The sequence below is a fragment of the Aquila chrysaetos genome, unplaced genomic scaffold (genome assembly GCF_900496995.4).
Source record: "Aquila chrysaetos chrysaetos unplaced genomic scaffold, bAquChr1.4, whole genome shotgun sequence".
NCBI classification, from domain to species: Eukaryota; Metazoa; Chordata; class Aves; order Accipitriformes; family Accipitridae; genus Aquila; species Aquila chrysaetos.
Genome location: NW_024470407.1, coordinates 60324 through 76660, shown reverse-complemented (window position 1 = coordinate 76660; position 16337 = coordinate 60324). Strand labels below are relative to the sequence as shown.

Below are 16337 nucleotides of genomic sequence, written 5' to 3'. Positions count from 1 at the left end.
TGGACTTCTGGGGGTCTCGGGGGGACCGGGGGGGATTTGGGGGGGGAGGGCGCTGGGAGTTTGGGGGAGCCCTTGGGGATGGGGGGAAGTCCCTGGGGGTGGGGGTGGGGTCCCGGGGGGATCCCGTCCGTCCTGACGCCCCTCTCCCCCCAGGAGCGCCGGAGGGGGCACCCCACGCATCGCCCCCCCCTACGGGCCGCCGGCACCGCCGGGGCCGGGGGGGCGCCGGGGCGGCCACGCTGCCGCGGGGGGGACCGGCGGGGGCGGCCACGCTGCCGCGGGGGGGGCCGGGGGCCGGGGGGGCGGCGGGGGCGGCCACGCTGCCCCGGGGGCTGCCGGGGGCCGGGGGGGGCCCGCACGCGGCCCCGCACGCAGCCACGCTGCCCCGGCCCCCCCCCCGCCGCCTCCCAGCCCTACGGGGCCCCCCCCCAGCCCCCCCTGCCCTACGCGCCCCCCCCCTTCACCCTCCAGCTCCAGCCCTGCACCGCCTACGTCCCCGTCTACCCCGTCGGGCCGGTGAGTGGGCGGGGCCTGCGGGAGGGGCGGGGCCTGCGGGGAGGGGAGGGGGCTGGGGGAAGGCAGGAGAGTGCCAGGGAGGGGATGGAGCCGGCCGGGAGGGGCGGGGCTAACGGAGGGGGCGGGCTTATTGGGGACACGGGTCCAGCGGGGGGGGAGGGCCTATAGGGAGGGGGTGTGGCTTGCAGTGGGGTGGGGTCCAAGGGCTGGTGGTGGAACTTCATAAGGGGCGGGGCCTGCAGGGAAGGGTCTCTGGGGGTGGGGTTTGTGGGAAGGGGCGTGGCCTCTGGTGGGAGGCGTGGTCTGATGAGGGGCACAGGCTGAACTTCCAGGCTCCTATGGGGAGAGAGCTGGGACCTCTGGGGTGTGGCCCGCGGGAGGGGCGCTGCATACATGGGTGTGGTCACGCAGGGGGCGTGTCCTGCCGCGGCCCCACCCCTGACCCCCCTCTCCTCTCTGCAGGCCTTTGGGGCAGCCCCCCCCCGGCCCCGGTCCCGGTCCCCTGCCCGGCCCCGTAGGGGTGCCGGTGGGGGGCACCCTGGGGGGGCCATTGGGGACCCCCATGGGGGTCCCCGGGGGGGTCCCGGGGGGGCTGGAGGGGCGCGGGCCGGGCGCCCCACGACTACCTGCCCATCGCTGTCCTCACCACCCTCTGCTGCTTCTGGCCCACCGGCGTCGTCGCCATCGTCAAAGCCGTGCAGGTGGCGGGGGGGGGGCTGTGGGGAGGGCGGGTCTGCGGGCCATCCAGGTGCCCCCCGGGACAAGTAGGGGTGCCAGGGCGGTGGGACAGTGGTGCTGACCTGACCCCCCCCCCCCCCCCCCCAGGTGCGCACAGCAGTGGCGCGGGGGGACATCGTCTCGGCCGAGATTGCCTCGCGGGAGGCACGAAACTTCTCCTTCATCAGCCTGGCCGTGGGCATCGCTGCCATCGTGCTCTGCACCATCCTCACCGTCGTCATCATCATCGCCGCCCAGCACCACGACAATGACTGGGAGCCCTAGTGATGTCACCGCGACACCCCCCCCCCCACCCGCCGCGCCCCAGACATGGTGGCGATGGGGACCCTCGGCATCGCCGTGGCAACGCTGGGGATCCTAGCAACGCCTTAGCGACAGCTCGGGTACTGGAGACCCGCGGCTTTGCCACGGCAACAGCGCCGGGCATCCCCGGCGTCACCATGGCAACGCCCGGGAGTCCTCGCGTTGCCCCGGTAATGGGAACAGCCGCTCCCGGCATCGCCATGGCGACGCCTGGCATCCCACAGCAACACCCTGGCAACGGGTACAGCATCACCATGGCAACGCCTGACCCCACCCACCCCAGCCACGCCTCTGGCCCCGCCCCCAGGGCTCCCGGTGGGCGGGCCTCCCAGGAAGCTTTGTGGCGGGGCCCCGCCCCATCTGCATGCCAAGACCCGCCCCCCCACCAGGCCCCGCCCCCTGTGACGTTTTGCTGCTGCCGGTTCAATAAATCTCTATATTGATACGGGGGAGGGGCAGCGCTTTACCGTCCGGCTCGCTGCCCGGGGGGAAGGAAGGGTGTCTCCATGGCAACGTGGGGCGGGGGGGGGGGGGCTGCTGCTGCTAATGAAGCGGGGCCACTGTTAGGGGCTGCTAATTGGAGGGGGGGCCCACAGCATCCCCCCAGCCATGCTCCATCTGCCCCCCCCCCCCCCCCCAATCAAGCATTTCTCATTAACAATGCTGTTCATTAATGGCGGGGGCCTCATCCCCAGATCCCCACCCCAAAACCGGCATCTCCATGACAACAGCACTCCTGCTCCTGCATCCCTGGGGCGATGCCACATCCATCCAACCCCCCCCCATTCCATAACGAAGCACCCCTCGTTAACACTCCTGTTTATTATCGAGGGGGGGCCATCCCCAGACAGACCCCCACCGCCCCTAACGAAGCGCCCCCTGTTAACAGTCCCGTCTATGAACACAGGGGGACATCCCAGACCCCCCCCCAGCATCCCCATGGCAACAGCCCCTCCCAGTCCCTAACGAACCACCTGCTCATTAACACTCCTGTTTATTATCAAGGAGGGGCATCCCCAGCCCCCCAGACAGACCACCCCCACCCCAGACAAAGCACCCCTCGTTAACACCCCCTCCCCTCAGGCAAAGAGCCGACCGAGGCGTCGCGCCAGGCGGGCGTCCCTCTCCCGGGCGGCCCCCCGCACCCGGCGCAGCTCCCGGCGCGCCCCGGCGTGGCCGGGCTCCTCCCGCAGCACCAGCGCCAGGTCGGCGGCCGCCGCCTCCAGGTCGCTCATGGCCGCCGCCGCCAGCGCTCGCCGGAACCGGGCCTCCAGGTGCCCCGGCCGAAGGGCCAGTGCTTTGCCGGCGTTGGCGGCCGCCGCTGCTGGAAGCCCCAGCCGCAGCTGGCAGAGGGCCAGCCCGGCGTGCAGCTCCGCCTTGGGTCGTGCCAGGGCGGGGGGGCAACGGCGGGGCCCCCCCGGCCGCCACTGCTGCTCGCAGGGCCTGGGGTAGGCCCTGGCGCCCGCGGTGCCCCGCCCGCCCCCAGCAACGCCGCCGCCGCTCCTGGCGCGCCAGCAACAGCCTGCCAGCGCCCCCCCGGCGCCTCTCCCAGAAGGGGGGGGCGGGGGAGAGAAGCCCCCCACTGCAACCCCCACCGCCCCGACGCCGCGCAGCCGGGCAAGAGTCGTCCCGAGAAGAACGTGAAGAGATCATAAGTCTCCAGGACAGGCATGACAGACGTCAGGTAGGACACGCTCCCCGCAACACGTCCCAGACCTAAGTTCTTCACAACAAACGCAACGACCCCTCTCGACCGACCCCAAGCCCTACAAAGCAAATCCGCCTTCTGTTTCCACTCAGCGCTTCAGTCTTATCAAGGGGACCATCAGTTGACCCGACCTTCCGGCCGCGGCAGCACGCTTTGGCGAAGGCGGGATCACGGGGCTGTAGCCACATCCGGGGGGGCTTGGCACCGACCCAGGGGTCTTCCTCCTCCCCTCCCCCTCCTCCCGTCATCGTCCTCCTCCGCTCAACTGGCCCCGCGCCCACTCCTCCTCCTACCTATCCTCTCGGGGCCAGCAGCCCACACCTCCGCAGCGCGAACCCCCCAAATCAAATGCCCCCCCCCCCCCCAACGAAGCGCCTCCCCCCCCCAGGCTCCCGTTTCTGGGTCACACCCCCCCACCCGGCGCTATTTATAGCGCGACACGGCGGGGGGATGTCTGCCCTGGACGCCTGGGTCCCCCGGGGCATGTGCACACGCGTGTGCAACACCCCCCCACCCCCCCCCCCCCCGGGACACGCGTGTGATGGTCGCACACGCAGCATCCCCCCGCCCGCACAGCGCGGCCTCCTCGAACACGGACACGCGTGACGCGACCCCCCCCAAGGGATCCTCCTGCCCCACCACGCCCCCCCCCAGCCCCCCATCACTCCCCCCCGCCCCCATCCCGCTCCGCACCGGGTTTCTCGGCCGCCATGGCCGGGCCGCACCGGGACCGGGACCGGGACCCCCAGCCGGGCCGGCGCAAAGCCCGGGCCGGATCGGAACGCGGATCCGGATCGGAACCGGCGCCCGGCCTGGATCCCCCGGGCCGGATCGGCGCCCCCCCCCCCCCCTCCTCTCCCGGTCCGGCACAAATCCCGGGCTGGAGCCGAGCGGGCCGGACCGGGACCCGGCCTGGATCGGGCCGGAGCGGAGCGGGACCGGCACCGCCGCCCGGACTGGATCCCTCGGACCGGATCGGGGCCGGTGCAAATACCGGGCTGGATCCGGCCGGACCGGGACCGGGACCCCCCCCCCCCCAAGAACCCGGAGTGGATCCACCGGACCGGAGTCCCCGACATCAGCGAGGCCACAAGAGACTTTATTGACGTTTGCAGTGACCCAGAACAGCCGGGTTTGGCCCAAAATAGTCACCTTGGCCCAATGGGGCCAGTCCCGGGGGGGCCCTAGGGAGTGGTGGGGGTCCAGGGGGGGGCCGTGGGGGACCCTGGGAGTGTTGGGGGATTGCAGGGGCGACCCTGGGGAGGTGGGAGGGGAGGTCCCCCCAGATTTGGGGGGGTAGGGGTAAGGTCAGGGGTCACTGGGGATCACCCAGGGGCCGGTGTTGCTCGGGGGGGTGCCGCGGGGGGGGGGGGGCTTGGAGACCTCAGGGGGGGCCGTGGCGGCGCAGCAGCCCCCCGAGGCTGTCGAGGGCTCCCTGCAGCGCAGCCCCGAGGCGGGCGGCCTCGGTCTGGTGGCAGCAGGCGAAGGCGGTGACGGCCACACGCAGACCCCCGGGGGGGCCGGGGGGGTCGTGGGGGTCTGGGGGGGCCACGTGCCCCACCCCCACCCCATAGCCGTCGGGCACCAGCGGCCCCCGCAGCAGCCAGCAGCCCTCGCGGGAGCGCACCTGGCGGGGGGGGGGAATGGTGCTGCACCCCAGGACCCGCCAGCACACCCCAAAACGCCCCGAACCGCCCCAAAACCCCCCAAACGGTGCCTGGGTTGGCCCCAGCCCCCCAACCTGTGTGTCCCCCCCCCAAAAGTACCCACCCCTGAAAACACACCCTGGATGCACCCAAACTGCCCCAAATACCCCCCCCGGTTCCTGCCCCCTACCTAAAAATGGCCCCCACCCCCCCAAATGCACCCGATCTCCCCCCTGTGCACCCCAAAGATGACCCCCGACCCCCCGGTGAGACACCCCCAAACGCCCCGGGCCCCCCAGCCCCATCCCGCAGCCCCGGGGGATCCCTGGGGGGGGCCCTGGGTGGGTTTTGGGCGGGGGGGGGGTTGCCGGGGCGGTACCTGCACGGTGCAGAGGCGGAAGTGGGTGGCGAGGGCGTAGGCCGGGTCCATGAAGATTTCGGGGAGCGGCTCCCCCGCCGCGATGGCCGCCTGCCGCAGCCCCTGCAGGTGCCGCTCGGCGCCCTGCCCGGCCAGGACCTGCGCCGGGCACCGGGGTCCTCACACACCCGCCCCGTAGCCCCGCCCCCCCGCCCCTGACCCCGCCCCCCGGCGCGGGGTGCCCTCACCTCCTGCGTGCGCCGGCTCTGCGCCTCCACGGCCTCGCGCAGCAGCGCCAGCTGCAGCTCCGGCTGCGGAACAGGAAGTCCCGCCCCCACTTCGCACCTGGGGCAGGAAGTCCCGCCCCGACTTCACACCCGCGGCAGGAAGTCCCGCCCCCACTTCACACCTGCGACAGGAAGTCCCGCCCCCACTTCACACCCGGGGCAGGAAGTGCTGCCCCCACTTCACACCCGGGGCAGGAAGTCCCGCCCCCACTTCACACCCGGGGCAGGAAGTCCCGCCCCCACTTCACACCCGGGGCAGGAAGTCCCGCCCCCACTTCACACCCGGGGCAGGAAGTGCCGCCCCCACTTCACACCCGGGGCAGGAAGTGCTGCCCCCACTTCACACCCGGGGCAGGAAGTGCTGCCCCCACTTCACACCCGGGGCAGGAAGTGCTGCCCCCACTTCACACCCGGGGCAGGAAGTGCCGCCCCGACTTCACACCCGGGGCAGGAAGTCCCGCCTGCACTTCACACCTGCGACAGGAAGTCCTGCCCCCACTTCACACCCGGGGCAGGAAGTCCTGCCCCCACTTCACACCCGGGGCAGGAAGTCCCGCCCCCACTTCGCACCCAGGGCAGGAAGTCCCGCCCCGACTTCACAGCCGGGGCAGAAAGTCCTGCCTGCACTTTACACCCGGGACAGGAAGTCCCGCCCCCACTTCACACCTGGGACAGGAAGTCCTGCCCCCCACTTCGCACCCGGGGCAGGATGTCCCACCTGCACTTCGCACCCGGGGCAGGAAGTCCCACCCCCACTTCACACCCGGGACAGGAAGTCCCACCCCCACTTCACACCCGGGACAGGAAGTCCCGCCCCCACTTCGCACCCAGGGCAGGAAGTCCCGCCCCGACTTCACACCCAGGGCAGGAAGTCCCGCCCCGACTTCACAGCCGGGGCAGGAAGTCCCGCCCGCACTTCACACCTGGGACAGGAAGTCCCGCCCCCAATTCGCACCCGGGGCAGGAAGTGCTGCCCCCACTTCACACCCGGGGCAGGAAGTCCCGCCCCCACTTCACACCCGGACAGGAAGTCCTGCCTACCTCCGCATGGGGGTCGTCAAGGGCACGGGCCAGGGCCAGGCAGGGGGGCCCGGGGGGGCGCAGCAGGTCTGTGCAGCCGGGCAGGACGTGGCGCAGGGAGGTCGGCTCGCAGGAGGCGCAGAGGGAGCCATGGGCCCTGGGCGGGGGCAGGCCTGGGTCACACGGACGCCGGGGTCCCCCCCCCCGGACGCCGGGGTGTGTCGCCCCGGATGCCGAGGCCCCCGCCCCGTTACCTGTAGAAGGCCACCTGCAGGGCCACCTGGACGATGGCCTCCGGCCGCAGTGCCCCGCCCGCCCCGAAGCCCTCGTGGGAGAAGCAGTGAACGTCCACGTCCGCCGCCAGGCTGGGGAGGGGGGTGGACAGGGGGTGAGGGGCGACGCCCGGCCCCTCCCCGGCCATCCCCCCGCACCCCCAAACCCCCTGACCCCCGCCGTGACCCCTGAGCCCCCCGCGACCCCACCTGTCCAGGTGCCGCTTCGCCCGCTCCACCTCGGGGGCGGTTTCGGGGCCGAGGCTGAAGCGGAGCCGCTGGGGCGGGGGGAGGGGCAGTGATGTCATCGAGGCGGGGCTGGGCTCCGGGCGGCGGCTGGAAGGCAAGGGCCGGTGAGGGCAGGGAAGTCCCTCCTGGCCCCGCCCTGCCAAGCCCCGCCCCCCTCACCCACCAGCAGTCGAGGGCGTGGTCGACCATCTCCGCAACGACGGCGCCGTCGATGACGGCCGGGTCGTAGACGACCCCGCAGGTCCCGTCCTCCCCCACGATGAACTGGGGGGGGCGGAGGGGGTGTCAGGGCGCAGGAAGTCCCGCCCCTGACTGCCCGGCACCGCGCCCTCGCAGACACGCCTTCTGGGGCAGAACAGGAAGCCCTGCTCCCTGCCCCGGAATAAAGGAAGCCCCGCCCTCCACGGGGACACGTGACCCACAAACAGGAAGTCCCACCTCCCAGGGACCCGACTGCGGAAGCCCCGCCCACCTGGAGGGTCTTGTCGAACCAGCGGTTGCCACTGTTGGCGCAGGCCCCGCCCCCGTGCAGCACCTGCGCGGCCCCCGCCCCCCGGGCCCCGCCCCCCGGCGGCCGCCAGCACCGGCGCGTCCAGGCTGAGCGCGAAGAGGCTGCGCTGGATCCGGCCAATCGAGGCACGGTTCAGTCGGTCTGCGGGGGCGGAGCTTCAGTGGGTGCCACCCCATCTGCCCTGGGAAGCCCCGCCCTCAAGACCCCCCCCCCAAAAGAAGCCCCGCCCCCAGGGCCTCCCCAGAGGGGAAGTCCCACCCCCTGGGGCCCAAAACCAGGAAGCCCTGCCCCAGGACAGGAAGCCCCGCCCCCAGGACCTCCCCAGAGGGGAACTCCCACCCCCTGGGGCCCTAAACCAGGAAGTCCCGCCCTCTGTTAGCACCTGAAGAGGAAGTCCCACCCCCCAAAGACACCCCAAAACAGGAAGTCCCACCCCTCCAGGCCCCGCCAACTCACCCCGCATCAGCAGGCGGTAGACCCGCCCCCAGGCGTGCCGGTGCTGCCCGGTCAGCAGCCCCAGGGGCGGGGCCCCGCCCCGCCCCGTCCGCGCCCGCAGCCCCCCCAGGGCCGCTGCCAGCGCCGCCGGTGGCAGGGGGGTCCCCGCCCCCCCCACATGCTTCCACCTGGAAGAACTGGGGGGGACGGGGGGGGGGACACCCCGAAACGGCCCCGTCGGCACCGCACGGCCCCCCCCCCGGCGGCCTCAAAACCGCCACCCGTGTCCCCCAGGACCCTCCCAGACCCCCCCGTGCCCCCAGCTCCCCCCAGGACTCTCCTCCGTCCCTCCTATCTCCCCCTTCTCGGACCCCCAGACCCCCTGTGTCCCCCCCAGGACCCCCATATCCCCCCCAGGCTCCCCATGCCCCCCCATTTCCCCACAAGGACCCTCCTGAACCCCCCAGGCCCCTCGGGAAACCCCCGTGTGTCCCCCCCCGTGTCCCCCCCAGGACCCCCATGTCCCCCCCCAGACTCCCCATGCCCCCCCATTTCCCCACCAGGACCCTCCTGAACCCCCCCAGACCCCTCGGGAAACCCCCGTGTCCCCCCTGTGTCCCCCCCCAGGACCCCCCGACCCCTCCCAGGAATGCCATATCCCCCCCAGGCCCCCCCATTTCCCTGCCAGGACCCACCTGGACGCCCCCAGACCCCTCAGGACCCCCCTGTGTGTCCTCCCCCGAGACCCCCCCACCCCGCCCTGCCCCCCCCCCCGGTACCTGGCAGTTGCGGACGACAGTGATGAAGGGGGGGGGCTGGGCACCGGGGGGCAGCCGCAGCACCTCGTCCCGCTGGGGGCCCGGCACCCGGCACCCCCCGAACGCTGCCTGCACCCACGGCTCAGGGGGGTCACGCCTGGGCCGCCAGGACACCCGCCGTCACCCACGGCACCTCGCAGGGACCCCTGGCACCCCCTGGCCCCCCCCAGTGACCCCCAGCCCCCCGTGGGACCCCCTCGGCCCCAGCACCCACCGCTCCAGCTGCGCCCGGTAGTCGAGGACGCCTGCGATGAGCCGAGCCGCGAACCTGGGGAACCAGTGACACCAGTGACGCCAGTGTCTCCCAGTGTCCCCCAGTGCCCTCCAGTGCCCTCCCAGCGCCCTCCAGCGTCCTGCAGTGCCCCTGCTGTGCCTCCCAGTCTCCTCCACTCCCTCCCAGTGCCCCCTGGTCCCCTCTCAGTCCCTCCCAGTGCCCCTCAGTGTCCCCCAGTCCCTCCCAGTCCCCTCTCAGTCCCTCCCAGTGCCCCCCACTCCCTCCCAGTGCCCCTCAGTGTCCCCCAGTCCCTCCCAGTCCCCTCCCAATCCCTCCCAGTGCCCTCCAGTCCCCCCCAGTGACCCCCAGTCCCCTCCAGTCCACCCCCCAGCTCTCCAGACCCCACTCACCACAGCTGCCCCCTCCAGTCCTCCCAGTCCTGCCGGGGCAGCACCAGTCCGGCACTGGTGTGCACGGGCAGCGGCAGCCGCTCGCTGGAGCCCCACGGCCATTCCTGCGCCCAACGCCCGGACACCTGGGTCCCCCCGCACGCCTGGGTCCGCCCCCCCCCTCAAAATCCTGGCTGCCCCCCTGACACTTGGGTCCCCCATCCTCCCCCGGATGCCTGGGTCCCCCTGAACTCCCGGGGCCCCCAAAACTCCTGGGTCCCCCCTCCCTGCCCAGACCCCTGGGTCCCCTCACCCCCCTGAGTCCTCCCTGAACTCCCGGGTCCCCCCGAAGCCCCCCCCGTCCCACCCGGGTCCCCCCACCGCCCTGGGTCCCCCCAACCCCCTGCGTCCCCCCAAAGCCCCCCTGTCCCCCCCGGGTCCCCTCGCCCCCCTGAGTCCCCCCTGAACTCCCGGGTCCCCCCGAAGCCCCCCCCCGGCGCTCACCGGCAGGCGGGGGGGGACGGGGGGCTGCCGGCGCAGCCGCTCCTGCAGGCGGGGCCCGGCCCCCCCCGGGCGCCCCGAACTCCCGGACCAGGCGGCGGGTCCGGTCCCGCTCCCCCGGGGCCACCAGTGCCTCCAGTGCCCCCAGCAGCCGCCCCAGCGTCGCCCCCAGCGCCGGCAGCGGGGGGCGCCCGCCCCTCCCGGGCACCTCCTGCGGGGGGGGAGCCCCGGGACCCCCTGAGCAACGGGGACCGCCCGCGGGGAATGGGACCCCCCCCCCCAGTGCAACGGGACCCCGAGTGATGCGGATCCCCCCGAGACACACCCACCCACCCACCCACCGGTGCAGTGGGGACCCCCCAGGACCCCCGCGTGCAGCGGGACCCCCCATGTGACGGGACCCTCCCAAGGACGCCCCCCCCCACGCCTCGTGCCACGGGGACCCCGTCGGGTGGTGAGGACCCCCCCGGTGCAACGGGACCCCGGGTGATGTGGATCCCCCCAAGACACCCCCCCGCGTGCAGTGGGACCCCCCACGTGATGGGGACCCCCCCCAGGACGCCCCCCCCCCCCGTGCAATGGGAACCCCCCTGCCACGTGCAACGAGCCCCCCCACGCCCCGCCCCCCGCAGCACGCGGACGTGCCGCCCCGCACGAGCGCTTCCCCCCCGCCACGGGCGCGCGTGGACTCACCGGGGGGGCGGCGGGGGGGGGCGCGGGGGGGGCGCGGCGGCGACCCCAGACCCACGGCGACCGCCCCATGGCCCGGACTCGCGGGTCCCTCCCGGGCGCCCGGGTCCCTCCCGGGTCCCGCCCCGCCCACGCCCACCCCCCCCCCCCCCACCCACCCCGCCCCGCGGGACCCAGGCGTCCGGGCACGCCCGCGACCACCCACGGCGCTCAGGGCACCGGGTGGGCTTAACCCCCCCAGACAGCCCACGGTCACGGGGGGGCACCCGGGGTCCCCCCGGAGGGCCCCACCCGGGGGTAATGAAGCCTCATTAACAGCAGCTGCCGCTAATGAGGGTCCCGTCCCGGACACCCGGGTCCCCTGCGGGCTGCCCCCCCCGCCATAGCACCCCCCACCCGGGGGGGGGCCCGGGCGTCCGGGGGGGGCACCCGGGCATTCGTGGGGGGGACCCGCGCGTCCGGGGGGGGCACCCGGGCGTCCTAGAGGGGGGCCCAGGCATTCGCCGGGGGGACACCCAAGCGTCCGGGGGGGGGACACCCAGGCATTCGTGGGGGGGACCCAGGTGTCCGGGGATGACACCCAGCGCGCGGGGGTGCCCCCCCCCCCACTTTCCCTCTTGACAAGCTCTCAGCCGCTCCGTGTTTGCTCAGCACACATTGGCCGCAGGTGGGGGTGGGGCCCGGACGCGTGGGTCCCCGCGGGGGGGGCAGGGTCGGGCAGCCCGGACGCCTGGGTTCTCGGCGGCAGCGAGGTGCGTGGGGTCCCCCGGGACACGCGTGACCCCGCGGTCCCCCCTCGGGGAAGCCCCGGACGCCGGGGTGCCCCGCAGCGTGACGAGGCGGGGGGGGCCCGGACGCCGGGGTTCCCCCCACCACCCCCGTGGGAGCCGTGGGGCCCGGCCGCCGGGGTCCCCCCCGCGGGACCTGCGGCCGTGGGGCCCGGACGCCGGGGTCGTGTCCCCCCCGCTCCGTGGGAGCGGGGGGCCCGGGCGCCGGGGTTCCCCCCAGTGACCCCGTGGCTTGACCGAGGGCCCCCCCCCCCGCGGGGGGATGGGGGGGGGGGTCGGGGGGGGGGTCGGGACGCCTGGGTGCCCGGGGGGGGGGGGGGGGGGGGGCTGTTAGGGCCGCGCGCGCCGGAACTGACGTGCGGGAGGGGGAGGGGAGCCGGGAGGTAAACAGGGAGAGGGGCAGGGGGCTGGGGGGGAGGGGCAGCGCCCCGGTACGCCTGGGACCCCCCGGGGGGGGTGCGGGGCCGCTGGGCCCTCGTCTGACCCCCTGCCCCCCCCCCCCCCCCCTCCAGATGCCCCCTGCGTGGCGCGGCGTGGGGCGCGGGGGGGGGGGCCGTGGCCCTGGCCTTGGCCTTCCTCCCCCCCCCCCTCCTCCTCCTCCTGCTGGTGGTCCCGGGGGGCTCCTACCGCCCCGTCGTCATCGTCCACGGCCTCTTCGACAGCCCCAGCGACTTCCGACACCTCCGCGCCTTCATCAACGAGGTCAGGCGGGCGGGGGGGGTCCCCTGCACCCCCCCGGGTGCCTGGTCCGTCACCCCCCCCCCCCCGACACCTGGGTCCCCTGCGTGATCCCACCCGGGCACCGGGGTCCCTCCCCCCTTCGTCCCACCCGGATGCCGGGGGGTGCCCGTGTCTCCCCCCCCCCCCCCCCCGCACGACCCCACGCGACCACTTGGGTCTCCCCCTTCGCCCTGTCCGAACGCCCGGGTCCCCTCCTGCCCCCCCCCCGGACACCCCCTTCCTCCCACCTGGGTGCCCCCCGTGACCCCATCCAGACACCTGACCCTGCCCGGATGCTGGGGCCCCCCCCCAACCCCCTGGGATGCCAGGGTCCCCCCGTATGAGCCCCCCTGGATGCCTGGGTCCCCCCCAGACACCTGGGTCCCCCCACATCACCCCCTGGGACGCCTGGGTCCCCCCCCAGACACCTGTGTCCCTTGCCCAGATGCCTGTCCCCCCCTTGCGCCCCCCCTTTGACACCCACACCCCTGTCGTCCCCCCCCAGAGCCACCCAGGGACGGAGGTGACGGTCCTGGACCTCTTCGACCGGGGGGCATCGCTGCGGCCGCTGTGGGTGCAGGTCGAGGGGTTCCGCCGCGCCCTCGCCCCCATCATGGCCAACGCTGCCGACGGCGTCCACCTGCTGGGCTACAGCCAGGGTGCGCGGGGGGGGCCCGGCTCCGGGGGGGGGGGGGGGGGTCTCCCAGGTACCTGGGTCTGGGGGGCGGGTGTGGGTTGGAGGGGGTGCTCCCCAGACACTGGGGTCCATGGGTGGGGGTGATGCCCCGGACACCTGGGTCCCCGGGTGGGGGGGGCCTGTGGATGCCTGGGTCCCTGGATGGGGGTGATGCCCTAGACGCTGGGGTCCATGGGTGGGGGTCCCCTGGACACCGGGGTCCCCCCACTGACCCCCCACCCGCAGGGGGTCTCATCTGCCGGGCGCTGCTGGCCACGATGCCCGACCACAACGTCCACAGCTTCATCTCGCTGGCGGCCCCCCAGATGGGGCAGTACGGGGGTGAGGGGCTGGGGGGCACGGGAGGGGTCCCTGGGTGGGTTTGGGGAGGTTTGGGGCGGTCCTTGGGTGGGGTTTTGGGGGTCTCAAGGGGGATTGGGGGGCCTTTGTGAGCATTGGGGAGGCTTCAGGTGTCCCTGGGTGGGGGGTTTTTGGCTTTTACAGAGGTTTTGGGGGAGTTGAAGAGGTTTTGGGGGTCCAAGGTAGGTTCGGGGGTCCCTGACCAGGTTATGGGGAGGTTGGGGGAGCTTTGGAGGGTCCCTGGGGGTGGTTGGGGAGCTTGGGGTGGTTTGGGGGGTCCTTGGGGGGGTTATGGGGAGGTTTGGGGGGTGTTAGGGTGTCCTTGAGAGGTTTCGGGGGGTCCGTGGGTGGGTTCAGGGTGTTTGGGGGGGTCCCTGAGTGTTTTGGGGGTGCCCCTGGGTGGGTTTGGGGGGTGTCAGGGGGGTCCCTGACTGGTTTTGGGGTGTTCCTGGCTGTTGGGGTGCAGACACTGACTACCTGAAGTGGCTCTTCCCCCGGCACATGAAGTCCAACCTCTACCGGCTCTGCTACACCCCCCTGGGCCAGGGCGTCTCCATCTGCAACTACTGGAACGGTCTGGGACGCCCCAACCTCCCCCAGGGGACCCCAACCCTCCCCCTGGGACCCCCAAACCTCCCCCCGAGACCCCAAACCTCCCCCTGGGACCCCCAAATCCCCCTGGCACCCCAACCCCAAAATATTCCTGGGCACCCCAAAACCTGCCATGGGGGGACCCCACCCCCCTAAGACCCCCAAACCAGCCCCAGGGGGACAAATCCCCCTGCAGACCCTGGGGAGGGGGTGGCACTGGGGGGGTGACACGGGGGCTGACCTCCCCCTGCCCCGTGGATGCGGGGCCCCCCCCCAGACCCCCACCACCGTGAGCTCTACCTAAACAGCAGCGACTTCCTCGCCCTCCTCAACGACGAGCGGCTGCACCCCAACGCCTCCGGTGAGCCCCTATAGAGGCCCCTACAGACACCCCTGTAGCCTCAGGGGGACCCCCGTATTGGGACCCATGCGGACCCCTATAGTGACCCCTCTAGCCTCATGAGGGATCCTTACAGTCACTCCTACAGCCCCACGGAGACGCCTGCAGTGACCCATGCATGGAGATCTCTATAGGAACTCCTCTAGATAATATGAGCTCCATGGAGACTTATCACCTCTTATGCGCACATTTGTGGTTCTCTAATAGATAGCTATATAGGTTCGTGTAGATGTGCCCATATATAATTATATAGTTCCCTATAGATACTCCTACGGGGCCACGTAGATACTTCTATAGATGTCGTCACAGACGCTGCGATAGCCCTGCGTGAATATGCCATAGGTATACTTATGGACGTGCTTATAGTCTGCGAAGGTACTCCTGTAGATACCCTTATAGATATTCATGTAACTCCATGTAGGTACCCCTATAGATGACTCTACAAACACCAACACACCTTTTCTGTGCAGATACTTGGGCGGTGCAATGCAGGTGCACCTGTAGCCAACCCTATAGCTCCCTATAGGTACCCACCTAGCTCCTGTCGACGTCCCATAGGGCTGCCACCCTCTGGTTCCCCCCAGGGCCGGCAGTGGGGCCCTATGGCACCTCCAGACTCCCCCCCCCCCCCCCAGATGCACTATAGGGTGCCGGCGGCCCCTCGTTAACCCCTTGTTAACCCCAGACTGGAAGCGGAACCTGCTGCGGATCCAGAGCCTGGTGCTGATCGGGGGTCCTGACGACGGCGTCATCACGCCCTGGCAGTCCAGGTGGGCCGGGACCTCCCCCCCGGGTTGGGTCAGTGGGACCCGGATGCCTGGGTTCCCCCCCCGGACACCTGGGTCCCCCCATTGACCCCCATCTCCCCCCCCAAAGCCTTTTTGGTTTCTATGACGCCAATGAGACGGTGCAGGAGATGCGCGCCCAGGCGGTGAGTGAGGGGACCCCCCACTTGGGGGGGGGCGGGGGCGGACACTGGGGTTCCCTGCCTTGGGGTGGTTGGGGGAGGGCCCGAACGCAGGGGGCCCCTGTGACCCTCACGCCGCCCCCCAGGTTTACCTGCAGGACACATTTGGGCTGAAGACGCTGGAGGCACGGGGGGACCTGGGGGGCTGCGCCGTGCCGGGCGTGGGGCACACGGCCTGGCACTCCAACCGCTCGGTCTACGAGCACTGCATCCGCCCCTGGCTCACGTAGCTGGGGGGGCCGGGGGGGCTGTGGGGCTGGGTAGGGGGCTGGGATGGAGCTGGAAGGTCCTATGGGGGGCTGTGGGGCTCTGGAGGGGTCAGGGGTGGGCTTATGGGGTTGTAGGGGGGGCTATGGTGCTCTAGGGGTCAGGGGTGGGGTTATGGGGCTGTATAGGGGGGCTATGGGGCTCTGTAGGGGTCGGGGGTGGGGTTGTGAGGCTGTATAGGGGGGTCTAGGGCTGTACAGGGTCTCAGTGTGGGTTATGGGGGTATATAGGGGGCTGTGGGGCTGCATAGGGGTCAGGGTAGGGCTACAGCAGCACATAGAGGGATTGTAGGGTTGGGTGGGGGTCTGGGGTGGGGCCCTGGGGGAGGCATGGGGCTATAAGGTCCTATAGGGGGGTCTGTGGGGCTCTATAAGGGGCTGGGATGAGGTTACGGGGGTCTATGGGGCTCAGTAGGGGTCTGGGGTGGGATTGAGGAGCCATAAAAAGGGGGCTGTATAGGGGCTGTGGGACCCTATAGGGGTGTGGGAGGGGCCCCAGGTCCATATAGGGAGGGCTATAGGACCCCATAGGGGGCCTATAGGCCAGTATTAGGCTCTGGTGTGGGGCTCTGGGGCTCTATAGGGATTGGGGGGGCTGAGCTCACACATGGGGCCTATGGGGGGGCTCTGGGTCAGTATTAGGGCTGGGGGGGGCTCTGGGACCCTATAGGGGGCTGGGAGGGGGCCTCGCTGTGGGGTCCCCCCCATTAACCCTTCTCTGCCTGGGTTCCCCCACCCAGACTCAGGGACTTGGGGCAGGCACCCCTGCCCTATGGTGCAGTGGGGGGGGGGTACACCGGGGGGCCCCCCCAGACTGGCCCAAGGGGGCCCTGGCGTTTCAGGGGGGGGGCCGCAGCCAATAAAGCACTTCCAACCCCCCCCCCAAAACGAGCCTCTGCTGCCTTTGGGCACCC

At 72.2% G+C, this 16337-nt stretch overlaps 3 protein-coding genes across 3 annotated transcripts; 2 read left to right on the top strand and 1 right to left on the bottom strand.

Annotated features, from left to right (window-relative positions):
* Positions 1-471: 471 nt before the first annotated feature.
* PRRT1 (proline rich transmembrane protein 1) lies at positions 472-2002 on the top strand (the record flags this gene model as incomplete). Its single annotated transcript, XM_030006996.2, has 3 exons — positions 472-516; positions 1035-1217; positions 1342-2002. Coding segments are annotated over 3 exons (405 nt in total), but the record flags the coding sequence as incomplete, so codon positions are not given.
* A 2341-nt stretch (positions 2003-4343) lies between these two features.
* On the bottom strand, positions 4344-10807 carry LOC115338426 (carnitine O-acetyltransferase-like; the record flags this gene model as incomplete). The annotated part of the gene is given in 16 exon segments (XM_030006995.2): positions 4344-4892; positions 5291-5428; positions 5518-5580; positions 6598-6733; positions 6831-6941; positions 7059-7184; positions 7261-7361; positions 7570-7644; positions 7646-7749; positions 8065-8218; positions 8220-8240; positions 8823-8958; positions 9076-9129; positions 9486-9589; positions 9969-10176; positions 10659-10807. Coding segments are annotated over 16 exon segments (1923 nt in total), but the record flags the coding sequence as incomplete, so codon positions are not given.
* A 178-nt stretch (positions 10808-10985) lies between these two features.
* On the top strand, positions 10986-16306 carry PPT2 (palmitoyl-protein thioesterase 2). The gene is made up of 10 exons (XM_041121966.1): positions 10986-10991; positions 11307-11407; positions 11956-12145; positions 12669-12822; positions 13086-13181; positions 13666-13773; positions 14068-14151; positions 14876-14960; positions 15067-15121; positions 15244-16306. Exons 1-10 carry the CDS (start codon positions 10986-10988, stop codon positions 15385-15387), a joined length of 1023 nt encoding a protein of 340 aa, XP_040977900.1. The 3' UTR covers positions 15388-16306.
* Positions 16307-16337: the final 31 nt, after the last annotated feature.

Bases quoted from the DNA above. Each gene is read 5' to 3' on its own strand.
- PPT2 (XM_041121966.1), top strand. The intron at 12,823-13,085 runs GTGCGCGGGGGG...CCCCACCCGCAG, and splicing joins CCTGCTGGGCTACAGCCAGG to GGGGTCTCATCTGCCGGGCG. The intron at 15,122-15,243 runs GTGAGTGAGGGG...GCCGCCCCCCAG, and splicing joins AGGAGATGCGCGCCCAGGCG to GTTTACCTGCAGGACACATT.